The sequence below is a fragment of the Euleptes europaea genome, chromosome 6, assembly GCF_029931775.1.
Source record: "Euleptes europaea isolate rEulEur1 chromosome 6, rEulEur1.hap1, whole genome shotgun sequence".
Classification (NCBI taxonomy): Eukaryota; Metazoa; Chordata; class Lepidosauria; order Squamata; family Sphaerodactylidae; genus Euleptes; species Euleptes europaea.
The window spans coordinates 41,143,272-41,159,069 of NC_079317.1; the positions used below are offsets into that span (position 1 = coordinate 41,143,272).

At 37.8% G+C, this 15,798-nt stretch overlaps 1 protein-coding gene across 1 annotated transcript in view; it reads right to left on the reverse strand.

Annotated features, from left to right (window-relative positions):
• Positions 1-11,411, reverse strand: part of ARHGAP5 (Rho GTPase activating protein 5) — a 28,445-nt gene extending 17,034 nt beyond the window's left edge. The window contains exons 1-2 of the mRNA XM_056852256.1: positions 11,344-11,411; positions 89-3,966 (exon numbers count right to left, since the gene is read on the reverse strand). Of these exons, the coding sequence (XP_056708234.1) occupies positions 89-3,802 (3,714 nt within the window). The 5' untranslated portion in view covers positions 3,803-3,966; positions 11,344-11,411. The remainder of the gene's footprint in view (positions 1-88; positions 3,967-11,343) is intronic.
• Between the last annotated feature and the right edge of the window lie 4,387 nt (positions 11,412-15,798).

Sequence of the window (15,798 nt, forward strand, 5' to 3'; positions counted from 1 at the left end):
CCAATGTTCTTAAAATATCTCTGTAACATGAAAAAAGACAAGATTGGTATTGGAGGAATACCCTGCTTAAAGACTGAACAAAACTTACTTTCTTGTCTTCCTTCACTTTCTGAGTTTTCTTCTTCATCTTTTTATCATCCAACTCTTGATCTGATGTAATTGCTGGGTTATCAATGCCACCTTTCCATGTTTCTACAGGGGACAGAAGTGGGTCTTCTTCACTGCCACGATGTCTTCCTTTTCTTTTTGTTTTAGAGGTTGTAAAAGCTTCATCATCACTTGCATCTGAATGTGCTCTCCTATAATAAGACCTGGCTTTGCTAAATAAGGTTTTAGATTTATATTTGTATTTTGAAGGTCTTCTTTCTCCATGGGTCCTTGAAGTTCTGTCAGGAAATCCATTTTCTTCATCACCTTGGGCATTATTTATAGCAAATGAATTTTGAATTTTAATCATACGATTCTGACTATCATCAGGAACTGCGTAGATATCATCACAACCACCTCTGTGCCTAAAAACAGTGTCCTTAGGGTCTGAATAATTATCAGACTCATCAGTTGATGCCAGAGGCATTTTAGATTTTCTTGGGTTTTTACCAATGCCAGCCTCAATCGTTTTTAATAGGTTTGGATCCAGTTTTTTCACATTTGACTTAGGTCCAGTTGGCTTCGGCTTTATGGGAGGAGGCACTTTATGATTGCGTTCATGATCATGACAATTAAGTGGTGTACTATGCACAGGATATTCATTACCTTCCAAATCTAAACGATATTTTGAGCGATCACTGGGTGTTGGTAGTAGTTGTACATCATCTCCAATTGGGCTGTAAGGAGGTGGGGCTTCAGTATCATCTTCTGAATCTGGATAGCCACTGTAGGCAATAGAGCTCCTTTTAGGAGAATGCAGGAAAACATCCTCACTTGTATGTGTTGACTCTCTAGTACTATCAGATACATAGGAATTTTCAATCATGTTTTTCTTTTCTAAAACATCACTGAAGAACAGTGTGAAAACCTCAGTCTGACGGTGATATTGCGATAAAGAATATAAAGCTGTAAATTTAGCAGTAATCTCAGTAGCTATGTGTTCCCCCTCAGTCATTAATTCTTTGATTGCTTCATTCTCAAAAAAGTCTGCCTGACTGTCAGTAACAGCCACCAACTGGACAGGAATAGTATCTTGTACTTCTGAAAGAAATGCTCGAAGCATTCCCATAGATGCTTTCCGCTTAGCAGAGTAAACCAATATATACCCATGAACAAGTTCATCTTTTCTGACACTAATTGAAGAATGGTATGATAATATTGTGATCTGTATTCGCCTCCTTTTTTCACCTATAATTTTATCAAGCATTAGGGAGTTATTTTGACCAGCCTGAGCAGCACTACATGAATGAGAATCAAGGAAGGGTGAAAGAATAAGATCTACACTGAAAGGATCTCCACACATGGCACACATTACAATTCTCAAATCAGCTTCCGACAGGTCCTTAATTATAGGAACAGGGCTTACAACATCAAAATGGTGTTTAACAGCTTCCAGAACTCCCCTCAAAGCTTGTTTAATTTGAGCCTCATTAAATTTACGTGGGTAGGTACCAGCAGGCACATCTATAAAAGAACACTGCAACTTGTTTGCCAATTGCTGTCCTTGGTGTCTTAGAATGGGCAAATTCTTGCTGACACTCTCTCTCTGATTAGCCAATATTAACGTAAATGGAAGATTGGCCATATACTTGTCTCTTCTTATTTGAGAAGCTTCAGTCCGTATTTTCCCAATGCTTTCACCAATGAAATTGAGTGATTCAATAGAATTAAACACACAGAAACATCCATGCGGTTTGAAGGCAGAAGTCCATAACTGACTCAAAAGATAAGGTGACTTTGCATCAACTGGTCTAAGATCAAGTTCATATATTTTCCCATCTAAGGCATACTCATCGTCTGTGGATTGTGTTCGAATCTCATTTGCCAGCTCTTGTGCAAGACCATCTTTACCCAAAATGAAAAGATTCACTTTATCAATATTGGCACTATCATGATACAAATTTAAGCGTCCATGGTCCAGTTGTAAGAGACTATTGGCTAGTAGCTGCTCTACTTTAATGTCCATGCAGTTTTGGCCACTGAGACATGTTTCTTTAGTGGGATGATACACAAATCCTATATGTTTAAGGAGAAGAGACTCTCGATCAGGTGCAAGTTTCTGTAAAGCTTTGTACCGAGGCTCTTCACTCAGAACTGCATGAATTTCACTCATTTTATCAGAACTAGGCGTTGCATTCAAATCCAAGTCATAAAACAGCTCTGAATGTTCAAAAAGCATTTCCTGAAATTCCTCTTTGGCCTTTTCAACTATTTCCCGTTGATGCCTGCTATACACTTCCCTACTATCTGCCTCAGTAATATATTTAAAAGCCTCATCCTCCATTACAAAACACATAACTTCTTCCCAGGGCTGTCCTGGAGAAATGAACTGTATTCTTTCAAGTGTTTTTTTGAACTTCTCCTTCATTTCAACTCTCCTTTTCTCTGATATTAGGTGCTGTACGTGATTTTGATAGACTTTTTCAGCTTCTAGTGTGCTCAAAAGGTCAAATGGAATCCTCCTATCATTCACTTTATCTATATGATCAGTTTCATCCCAGGGTGTTTTTTCCAGCACCACAAAACATAGTTGGAAATCTGGTCTTTTTTCCATTAATTCCAAAGCTTCAGGCCAGTTCAAATGCTCAATCTCTTCAAGGTTTGACAAAAGGGTGTTAAAAGCTCTTGGTAATGTATTAATATATTCATCTCTTCTTTTTCTTATATGCTCTTGTTTAAGCTGTTCTATGTGTTTTGAAAAAGTATTTTTGGCCTTTTTGGTTCCCTCTAAATTAATGTATTCTTCATAATCTGGATGATTTTTCAGTTTATTACTAACAGTTTTCCATGTAGCATGGTAGTCTCTAACAGTCTGCACAAGTTTCTCAAATTTATCTGTTGCACTAACAACAAGTTGTCTCTGTGTTTTATAGGCATCCAGATAGGGAATTATTTTAGGCTTACCACGGGTTTTATCCATCATTTGTACCAATGCACTAAAACATGTCTCTACATTGACATTGAATCTTGCTGATGTTTCAACTACCTGAAGGTTCTTCTTATTTGAAGCAAATGCCTGAACCTCTCGTAAATAATGTTCCACACATTCATCACATTTAGTTGCTGCTATTATTATAGGCTTCTTAGATTTTGATAGCTGAATATAGAGGTTATTCACAAACTTAAGTTGATCATCAAACTTCCTATTGCATCCTTGACTTACATCAATGCACAACACAAATCCATCAATGTTTAGCTTCCCTTCAGGCATTTGTTTTTGCTCAAAGTCTTGCTCCAGTCCAAGCTGATCTGTGCAAATATACATAAGTTTTTCTGCTGACTGCAATTTGGTTGCAGCTGCACGTTTTATATAGAGTTGTAAATTCGTACTTCGATGAGGCAAAAAAGTCTGATCATCAATGAACTCAGTTTGTTCAATAACATGAATTTTGCAATCTATTCCATCCTCTCCACATTGCGTTACGTCACCCCAGTATAAAAAGTGATCATTATTAACAACTCGTCCACCAAAGTCAATGGTGCTAAGCACAGAGGTATGTTCTGGGTAATATTCATCTGCTTTTGAACGCACAAATCTATTGCACAAACACGACTTCCCGACTCCACAGTTCCCCTTATCTTTTTCGGTTCCAGAAAGTCCAACCACACTAATAGCATAGGATGGGGGGCGAGGCTCTTTGTTCTTCGCCATCATAGTGTTCTTCTCATTATTCTATATTCACTAACACAACTGAATGTAGTTTTCATTCTTAAAAGTGCCTTTACACACTGAAAATTTATCTTCAAGCTCACAGAATGAGTTCAGTTTTTCTCAGATTTTCAAGCTTGTAATTAACTTAAGTGTTCAGGTCCAGGTGCCTGAAAGAAAAAGATTTTGTGTTAATTATCAATTCTTTCCATTAAAAATGTTGAAATGAGTTCAACATACACACAATATCAGATGCCTTTGAACAAGTTAAAGCTATACAAAATTGGACTTCTCCCTATTATCTGCATTTATTACTGGCTTCTATATTTTGTGACCCATATTGAATTACAGTGAGAAAGGCGGGCTATAAAATGATAAATTAATAAATTACTATGTGAAATTAACCATAATAATCTGTAAAGAACCACCTTTATATTTAAACAAGCTATTTATAGTACTTTTGGTTTTTTATTTTTTAAAATGAAACTCTTATTTATATACTTGAATATCACTGTTTCTTTTTGGCACTAAAGGAGAGGAACAGAACTATTTCACCTGTAAGTAATTCTTTAATTGAATGAGAGGACTTTTAATCAAAAACATTACAAGAAATTGATGTTCTCATATTAAAAACATCTCAATTAAAGCATGTTCCATTGAAATAAATGGGAAGTGTTCCCAATCAAATACAGCTGATCCAGGAAGAATGATCTTTATCATGAAACAGGCAACCACATATGAAGCTTTCTTCTGAACATGATCTGATTATGATCTGCGGTACTCAAAAAGAAAAGCTTTAACTAGTATTAATATATGAACATAGACTGGTTTACAGGCACCTTATCTCTCAACAAGTGAATCAGCAACGTCAAAGCTGATCACACCCATCATCTAAGCAGCATGGTATGTCCCCATGCTCAGCTGTATGTATGTGTCACACAAATCTCTCAGGATTGGGCCATTAGTTCCACAGACTCAACTTCAACAGAAAAGTGTTAATGACCAACAATATGCCTCAAATAATTCAACAGCAGTGATCCCCTCGTACACTGTTTTAAAGTAATGTGATTTCCAAGGCAACAGCAATAGCTAACTAGCATAAAAGCAACAAAAACAAGGTATATACTGAAGTGGAAACCAATTTTTAAGTTACAAAAAAATCACCTAAGTATAAATAGTTATAGGCTTCTCTTAATTCTTACTTCCAAGTTCCTCCAATCAAATAATAGCGAAATTAATACCATCTGTTTAAAACCCTAAAACCCTTATGAATAGTAACGCTATCAAGCTAGACATTAATTATTAACTCTTTAAACTCCATTTACACAATATTCACAGATAGCTGAATGATACACATCCCAATCCACAACAGTGTCTACCGGTATGTAGGTCTCCCACTGCCAGAGATTGAAAAATAGGCTTTGTACTTCCAAAGGGGGTAACCTGGAGGGAACATACCATGTTTCCTCTCAAGCAGTCCAATCCTGAAGGGGGGGCCAGATCTGTGACTGCCAAGAGTGGTGCAATTGCGCCTCCTCCTCAGAGGCTTCCCGGCCGCCATGGAGGCAAAAAAAGTTTTTTAAAAACAAAAAAGAGAGAAATCCTCCATTGCCTCCAAAATGGCCCTGCTGCAGCACGAAGTAGTGTTCCCAGGGCGAAAAAGCTGCCTCCAGGAACACCCCGCCCACTCCAGCGCAGGCTTTCCTTTCCAGGAAAGCCCTGACAGCATGGCTGTGCTGGCGGGGGGGGGGGGTGAGTGTGTCTGTGGCGCCCAGATGCCAGCATATTTGACCCTGTGCCAGCATAGGTGCCACCTTATTCCATGATAAGGTGGCACCTACGCTGGCATGGTGTCACACCAGCTCCTAAGGAGCTTCACTCCCCCCTTCAGGAATGGGCTCTAAATCTTCAGCTCTTATTTTAAAATAAAAAGTCTACCCTTTTCCTTACAGAGACATAGGGTTGAACACCGTGGTAACTGTTTGTAAAAGATTTTCCGTAGGGTAACAAGTCTTTTTCTCCCTCCTTCCACTATAGCCCCAAATGCTCAATGAAATGTTATTCCTGGGGTACAGAGGATCCTAAAAAACAGGTGTGCACCAGCACCAACACCCCCGTCCATTAGAAGAAATTTACCATGTGATCGAACAAATAACGTAGCCTAGTAAATTATTAGAGAAGGGAAACTACACAAAGCTCTTTTCTACTGCTACAGAAAGACTAACACGGCTACCCATCGTGATAATAAATAAATAATTTCATGCCATGCAATTTGGCTGTGTGAAATAATGTGTGCATCTGATCATATTCATAATGTACAATGCTGTTCAGCCTTTATTACTTCCCCCAAATTCTTGGAATAGGACTAAAAGACCAACAAGCACGATGCTAAAGCTTCAGAATCTCTTTCTATAGAAAAGATGTATTTCACTACTGGAGGACAAATGCCTAAGGGGGTATAGGAACTAAGCCCTACTTCCTCTCACTATGGAAAAGATCTTTGGAAAGATATACATACATACATTTGAGGCAAGAATATTGGCTGTAAATGCCAAGACAGCAAACAGGTAAAAGAATACTATGGCATATGCAGATGGTGTTTTTCTCAGTCTTGAGTAATCACACAAAGTAATACCATGTAAGTAGATGTGTAAGTATGAGGGAGTGATTTATAAGCAGGCATAACTCTGAAATCTCCCATTTCAGTAATTAAAGAATATATTAATAGCCCTCTCCCCCACTTCCCATTTTCACCCAACACCCTTTTAAATTCTATCCCAGAGTTACACCCTGCAACATCACTTGACAGAAGAATATAGGAACATGAATTTCACTATGAAATTACACTATGAACCCTTCAAGATAGTTTCAGAGAGTAGCTATATTGGTTTGCAGTAGAACAGCTAGATTTGAGTCCAGTAGCACCTTAGAGACCAACAAGATTTTAAGGGTATAAGCTTTCGAGAGTGAAAGCTCCTTTTGTGAACCCTTTGTTAGTTTAACAACAAACAAAACACACTTTCCTGGAGGCACTGGTATGCCATATTACATACAAGCTTCAGAAATCCCACAACATAATTCTACACTTTATGTCTTACTGTACAGCTCCATACTTGGCCTTGTACAAATACTAATCTTTTAAAATAGCTGGACTATCAGATCAGATTTAAGGTGATGGTTATGACCTTTAAAGCCTTATATTGTCTGAGACCTTCATATCTGCAGGACTGCCTCTCCCGGTGTGTTCCCCAGAGAATGCTAAGATCATCGAATACTAATCTACCGTAGGCCCCAGGCCCAAAGAGTGTCTGGCTGGCCTTGACCAAGGCCAGGGCTTTTTCTGCCCTGGCCCCTGCCTGGTGGAGAAGCCTTTCTAATGAGAGCAGGGCCCTGCGGGACCTTATGGAGTTCTGCAGGGCTTGTAAAACAGAACTATCCCACCAGGCCTATGGTTGAGACCAGCTATGGTTTCCCTTATCAGTGCTGGCTTCCCTACGCTACTCCACCATGCCTGGATGCTGTCAACTATTTACAGGCTCTGCACTTCATCTGAACTGCCTGCAGGCCTGCTGTGGCCTTATGTCATAATTAAATGTGCCATTGGAGAGATGCAATTTGTACAATTTTATAGAGCTGTTTTAATTTATTGGTTTTTATGAGCTTATGAAGTTTTACTGTATATTTATTGTTATGTGAGCCGCCCTGAGACCAGCTTTTGTTGAGGAGGACGGGCTATAAGAGTGACGAAATAAATAGTGTACTATTCGCTTCTTTCACACTAGGCACTCATATTACAGTATTACATATGGCAATTCCTCTGTTGCATAGGAAAAGAATGAAGAACTTTCTTTCTTCCATCCTTCAGTTCTTTGCTGAAATATCTATATAACACAAACATGAACACTGAGTGTTTTTTTAATGTATATGAGGCTTATGATACCTTAAGAGGATCAGTCAAGTCAGCATAAAGTATCTTAGGTTACTGACATTTTATGTCTGCATATTTTGAGTTTGGGGTTGATACTGGTCTTTTCATTTCGGAGATAGTCCCTGCATCTGCAATGTCTGTATAGCTGCTCCTTCTTAAAGCCTGTTCAGATGCTACTTACTGATCAGGAACAAGCCCTGCATTTGTGACTGCTTGCACACATCTTTTCAGCCCCTCCCCAGCTTTCACCACTGCATAGAAATTAATGTCCAAAGAGGGAGATGACATCCCTATTATCTGGATGCAGAATCTTCCTTGAAGGTTTATCTTCCACAGTCAAAGTTTTTAAATAACTGTGGGGTTTTGTGTAAGGTGTGCAAGAGAGGTTAAATACAGTTCTAACAACCCAACATGTCAGAGGAAAACTGAGGTGGGGAAAGTCATATGCCACTGTTACTTTCTTTGTCCTATTCTCCGTTGTGTTCCCAAAGAGTCTTATTCTTTGGTACTCGATTCTTCCTCTAAATTTTCCAATAGGTTGTGTAATTACATTTGCACAGCTTGTCCTACACCTTTTACATGAAAAAATTCGCAAATCTACCTTCAGATTAATTCCTGCATATTATCTCAAAATGAAAACACAGAAAGTTCATAATCCTGCTACCTATCTCTGTCCCTCTTTCTGTAGTATTACACGTCAGACATTCAGCCTTGGAACCTATCTTTTTTCTTTTTTGCCAGTATCACTATCTATCCTCTCTCTATATATGTACTAACTGCCTTGTCGCTGTCAGAGATTCAGAGATGCGAGGGCGTGAAAACAATGCCCCCATTTCTCCCCCCCCCCCGAACTATGGAAACTGGAGAGCACTAAAATGCTTTAGTCATACTCTGGTTTCTCTTCAGATAGTATGAATATTTCACCTTTTCTCACTCCAGTGAAATATTGGAATAAGCAAAATTTTTAAGACAAGGTTTTACTCACTCAAATTGTAAAGCATGAAGATTTTTATGACTCAGTATTCGAAAAATTCCTGTATATAATTTAGACATATACAATAGTTTCAGGGATATTTTTGTATACAATATGCTGTAATTCATGTAATATACTATTGAAGAGTTCAGGGTCTTCAAAATTAAAGTTTAACTCTCAATCTAAAAAGACTATGGCAGTCCTAGTGTGACTGTCCAAATGTGTGTCTTTTTTTTTCATTACTAAAGGTGTTTTTTATTCTCAGAGTTCTTTTCCCAACATCTCTCTTTCTCTAGTATTGGCTATATTCAAGATTTTTCCTGTAGAAAACTAAGACATTAAAATTTTCAAATGGCATCAATGGCAAATTTTACTATTTTAAATGCTAAATTATCCACCGCAGGTTTTATGTTATCAGAGCAATAAAATAAATTTAGGTCGATAAAAAGTATTGTATATACTTCAATTTCTACCAAAATTGTACTTTGTGTATCTTAGATCCACAGCTGATCAATGACTGAATCAAAATTCCTTCTTAAGGGAGAATTAGAAAAGTGTGCTAGCACCTCTAACTTTTTGCCAGTTTTGTGCTGGCAATGCACAAGTCAAGTCATCCTTTATCTCATACTAATGTAACTATCACCCTTCACCTCAAGTCATCCCATCTCACATTTCAGTGAGCAACATTTCAGAGAGTAATTTGTGCTACACCAATTTTTTAGTCTTCTCCAGAATTAACCCACTATCACATCTTAAGCTTGTTTTAAATGAGTAAATTTAAATTAACGTCATAATGCGTAATATGTTCAGTGGACAATTTCAAGAATGTAGATGGATTCTTTCAACTGCAACTAGTATGCCTGCCTTTCATGCCAATGCTGAATGGCTCTCTCCTAATCAACTGACATCCTATGTCTTTCACTCAATCCAAAACTGCTTCTTGAACATCTCAATTTGATGGACATTTCTTCTTCAAGAATTGAATATCCTGTACCCTAACTTTACCACCAAATTATACAGCTGCTGACAAAGCAGTAATAATTGCAACAGAGGAAGGCAACCCTCAACATACATTCCAAACAGCAGCCCGTCAGACGATTTTGGTCAGCATGCAAAGTCTGTTCTCTGCCCAAAAAACAGAGGCAAGCCTGAAGTGCTAGCAGTACTGCTGGAGTCTACATTGCTCCTAGTAAGTCTTATCAAGTACTATCTTCATAGCTCTCCCTCCCCCCCCACTTTGTCACATCAACATCTTTACAGGTATATGTGACAACAAAACCCTCTCATCTGGGCCACAAAATGTATCCTACCCCTCTTCAGCCTCTCAAATATCACTGAAGCAACCTAACCCTCAGAAGATCAGACACACGGACCTAATGCTGATTGCCCATCACATGTGGATAACGGATAGGACTGTGTGTTCCCTTTCTCAAGTCCCTCATTTCTTTCATAAATTCCCTTAACTAGCCATAACCATGGCTATCTATTAGGTCTAGGATCCATTCCTAACCATTTTAGAAACAAGTTTCAAATGGTAGACATATCAGAGGTATTCTAGTGCTTCATGTGATACAATACAATTATATAACAAAGAGACCAGAAGATTAAAGGTCTGGTCTAGACAAACAGTTCATTGCATAATACAAGTGTTCCTGTATTTTATCACATCAAACAGTAATAAAGCCAACTACAGGAAAAATCCCAAACACACAGCACACTAGCACATAAAGGAAGCAGCTTTCTTCTTGCCATTTAGCTTTCTTTTCTGCAGGAATTTTTAAGGAACAGCATTAAAATACATAAACTAAACCAACCCTCTTTGTCAGGTACCTTCACTGGTTTTCCTAAATCAAATCAATATCAGTGATAGACATTACTAGATTTAAAGAGTCAAGCACTTCTTTTAAAGCCTTCATCGTTTTTAACAAAAACTTGAAACAGTGGATTTCACCCAAGATAGAAAATAACTCTGTTCTGTGGCCACAAGAGGGCACTTCTGCAAAAAATAAATAAAAAGGTATATTCCTGTAGGCACCATTACAAAATGTAAAGGCAGGAAATGACTCTGGGTACAAGAGAGACATATGCTTCAAGAAGCAAATAGGTGCCCAGAGCATTAAGGCCTGTTCCCAAGATGCATAGGGAGCAGCTCTAAACGACAAAAAGAATAGTAGTTGTGTGAGTTGTCAGCAGGGGGAAATTTTAAGTTGGAGAGAGACAGAGCTTGCAAAGCAAAGAACTGAATTCCAAGGTTCAGCACCTAAGAGGTGGAAATACAGAACTTAGGATGTCTTATAGACACAGAAAAGGAGGATATGGCTTTCAATTGCTGCAACAGCCACATCAGGATTAGTGACAAAGCAGTGCTGACTGATAGATGACATTATCTAATAAAGTAGATTTTTCTAGGTATTTCGTATTAGTAATTTAGATTTAAAATTTCTATCTAATTTGCAAGATTTATTTTGGCATTTTAAAAAGCAGCTCACTCTGATAAAACTATTGTGAATTAGGAAAATTCAATTATATCATATATATTTGTCTACCAATTGCCTCCAAAATATTTTAGCTAAGTAACCTTAAATTTTAAGATATATACAAAATTGAGACATTTAAGCGCTAAATCACATCTACTGTAAAGCTTACCATTTACAGACAAAGTAGTGGTACTTTCTAAGATCTTCTTCAAATATTTCTTCCCTGAGAGTGTTCTGAAAAATATCAGAATGAGAGTTTTAAAAGCATGGCTGTATCAAAATAATTCACAGGACAACATACAATGACAAGTGATTTCACTCAAAGTGTCTATCCTTAATTAAGTATATTTAAACCACCTGTGTCCTTAATGTAGGGCTTCAAATGCCAATTACTGTATACAATTTACAAACATTCAACAAGGGTGCATTACTTTGAAAGATATTTGTCTCAAACAAATTGAAGCACATTATTAGTAATTACAAACTTGTATTTGTAATCAAAGATCTATTCTGGACAAAAAAAATTAAATATTGTGATTCAAACAGCAAATCTTCTACCCGTACACTAATCATTACACCATCTGTTTAAACACATATCTTACCCACCTGTCTCCACATAGCAAACAAAAGTGTTAACCTTAAAAACAGTATCACCCAGATAAAACATAAACTTTATATGGCAATTTAAAAATACTGAAGCAAGAGCCTACACCAGATTGAACAAAACAAGAGCACAGCTATCTAATCCATCTCTCCCTCAAAATTGCTCCTGAAAAGTTCGATATTCCGAAGGACTGGAGCAAGACAGCCAGATAGACTTCCATGTGGAGGCATTCCATAACCTGAGTGCCACCAATGATAAGGTGCTCTCTAGAGACTACAATTTGATGGAGGTGGAGTATGGCAGGGTTCAGGTAAAAAAACTAAGTTCACAAGTCAGTTCATACAGGGAAAAACAGTATTTTGTATTATCTTTCCCAGAAAGCATACAACTTTGTAGAACCAACACAATCATTTTGAACTGCAACAATAATAAACCACAAACCAGTTAATAGGTCTGAAAATAAGAATTATAGGCAAAGTAGCAGCATACCAACAGTCAATCTTCTCACAGCTTTCTGGCCCAGCTTCCGCTTCTGAACACTTTTCAAAGGCAGACCCATGCACAGAGTGTTGCAACAGCCTACTCTGGAATTTACCAAGGCACAAGTGATGCTGGCAATGTGGAGTTTCTGAGAAGATAATGTAGCTAGCGTAACAATCAAAGCTGATTACAAAGTTTTCTTGGTCATGGACACCATCTAGACATCCAAGGGTAAAAGTTGGATTAAGAATCACTCTCAAGCTATAAAGCTTCTTAAGGAGATGTGACTTCATCCAGAACAGGAAAAAACATCCGCTTCAGAATCAATTGACATCACCATCATCAACACCTTAGCCTTAGCTAGGCTCTTTGCTCAGTTACCACTATCTAATCCAGCAACTGCCTCCATCAATCTGTTTAACTTCACCTGAACTAGATGAGAAAGAAACAGAGCTGGATCTCATTCTACCTTCATCATTTAAGCCCATACTATTTGAGTAATTTCTTCAATGATCTCCTTCTTCTTGATCAATGTTTTTATGTCCTTGTACACATTTTGTTTTTAATTTGTTTTCATGATGTGTGTTGAACGGGTTGATTTTAACAATTTTAAAATGTGAATTTATAATATATGTTCTAAATAGTTGGCCACCTTGGTGGCCCTTGTGAGGAAAAAAGGTGAGATATACATTTTGTAAATAAATAAAGTAATTTCCAGCTCTGGGGAAGCAATCAAGCTTCCCAAAGTAAGTTCCAATTGCTATAACTGTGTTTGAAATATTGACGATAATCATACAATTAAATCTAGTCAGGAAGATATCAATATCCACTAAGAACATATTACAACGCCTTCCCTCATGAGCCATCATTATTAGTTGAGCCCTCATGATACTGATATTACTGTGCCCAATATAATGTGAATTGCAAAGGGATTCAATGAAATTAAGGGCATAGATGAATTATTCAGATTTCAACTACAAGTCTCTCCTGTCTCTTACTCTGGATATACTGGAAACTTATTGTGTTATCACTGTAACATTTCCACAAATGCTCATTTAAAACTCAGATTCTCATATGCCATTAAATAATCCCATGCATAACTCTGAAATTAGATATAAATTCACAGAATTTGTTAGGCATAATTCTGCCAACTGCTTAACAAGTTAACATTGCAGCCTTAACAAGTTAAGCAGTTGGGAGAAAGTCACAGGATTGCACTCTTTCTCCAGCACCCATTAAAATGGACTACACATTTTCCCTATCAGATGGGCAGCCCATTTCTGAAGGGGGGTTAGATTGCGGCAGCTGGGAGCAGCGCAGTCACACCACCTCCACAGAGGATTCCCGGACGCCGAAAGGACATTTTTAAGGTTTAAAAAAGAAATAACTAAAATGGGCCCATTGAAAACAGTGGGGCTGTGCCACTGTTTTCAGTGGGTCCATTTTAGTTATTCCTTTTTTGGTGGCACAGCAATGCCGTTTGTGAGAGGGCGTGTTCTCAGGGCGAAAGGAAGTTGCCCAAAGGCAGCTTTGCCCCTGGGAACGCCCCCCCACACACACACACACACCAGTGCAGGTATTCCCTTCCGGGAAATCCCTGCCAGCGTGGCTGTGCTGGCGGTGGAGCTCCGCAGCTTGCGGATGCAGGCGTGTTTGCCCCCTTGCCAGCGTATGTTCCATCTTATTCTGTGATAAGGGGCCATGCTGGCTCCTAACGAGTTTCACCCCCCTTCAGGATTGCAGCCTTAACCTTCATTGTATCAGTAGTAATGTAAACTGTGATGTTGGTGATTAACCAGATTTCCCTCTTAACCCAGCACACAGATGCGCAGTTGTGGGACCTATTGGGACTATGCATTTCATATACAGACATAAATACTGTTCATAAGAGTATTCTGGTCCCATAAAACTATAATTTGGAAAGTGATACTAAGTATTCTGCATATGTACATCTTTAAGTTTTGTATCAAATCAATTCTAATCTATTAGCCTAATATCAGATGGGTTTTTTTTTTTACAAATAGATCTAAATATCTGTCAAGGCTATTTACTCTAACTGAATTAAACGTCAATGATCAAGAAACTTGCCATATTCTCACCAAAGAACTCTTCCCAGCCCACAGGACAGTGACATTTAGGAGTCCATTTCAGCACAGCCTTAGTTTTAGTCAAGTCATATTCAATGTGAGAAATCCATTCCTGGATTCCTTAGATTAGGTACAAAGGGGTTCTAAATGGATGCAATCTCCTACACAAGTTTCATCTTTACAGCAAATATTTTGCTCTGTTTTAAACCCCAAATTGTCTATTATCATATCAATTTATTTTGTCAAAGGACAAAATCTGATCAAAGAAAAAGTAAAAGGTAGTAGTCCATACTTAGTTGTAGTCCACACATACAAATCAAAATCCATACATACAGGTAGTATGTATCCTACTTGCAGAATATAACCAATGCAAATTCCTATCTTAGATAAATGCTTAGGACAAGAATGCGTGATGGTTGTATTCTGCATAGTTTACATAACTATGCACCATAGCATTGGATGCCTGGCTGCTTCTATCTTGGACAACCAAAATCAGAGAATTCTTAAGGTTTGCCTGAATTCCATAGAACTTGAATTTGTATGGTGACAAATGACTCTCTACTACCTCACACCAAGAAGTGAAGACAGGAAGCAGCATGAGGGGGGTGCTATGACTTCCTCTAAAAACCAGCACAAAGTGACTTCTTCTCTTGACAACTGTGAAACAAACCCCTATCATTTTAGGCCACCGCAAGGCAACCATGCTCAGTCCCTCTAACATATGACCTTACACATTTCACAGATTTCATTAAATTGGTTTCTAACCCACATAAAACTGTTTCACAAAGGGTCCTCCCTTTCCCACTACTTCTTTCATATTTAATGCATTGCATGGAATTTAATCACATGCACACCATTTAGTTAATTGTTTGCCATTTCATCTTGCATACTTTATATCAATGTTCAAAATATGAAGTGTGAATCAGTAAAAGAAAAGCATTACAAATGCACTGAACTGTTAAACATCATACTACCAAACAGTATAGTGGCATATATTTGGGGTTTCAGAAATGTTTATAATATCTACCCAGTAACAGATAAATACCATCCTATAAAAATAACCAAATATTTTAAATTAATCTGCTGTTCTGGTATGAAAAATGCAGTAAAAATGCATCATCAACTTAAAAGGGAAAGAAAACCAAATAGATGAATGTGTCAGATTTAAATAACCTTTTCAAAACAGACTACACATACTGCCAATATAGTTGTTTTGGCATTACATTTCTTCTTATCTAAAACAAAAGTCATAGACTATTAAAAAGACAGGAACTTCCTTCAGTAGAAATTTGTGGTATTATCAAAATTAACAGTGTGAGAGGAAGACTGGTGTTCAAATATAACTGCTGTCAAATATATTAAAAAAGACAAGAAAGGAACCCACAAGGACTTGAAGTGGATCACGTAATCTTCTCCAGTATCACCCTCCCCATACTATTTCCTCTTTTTTGCC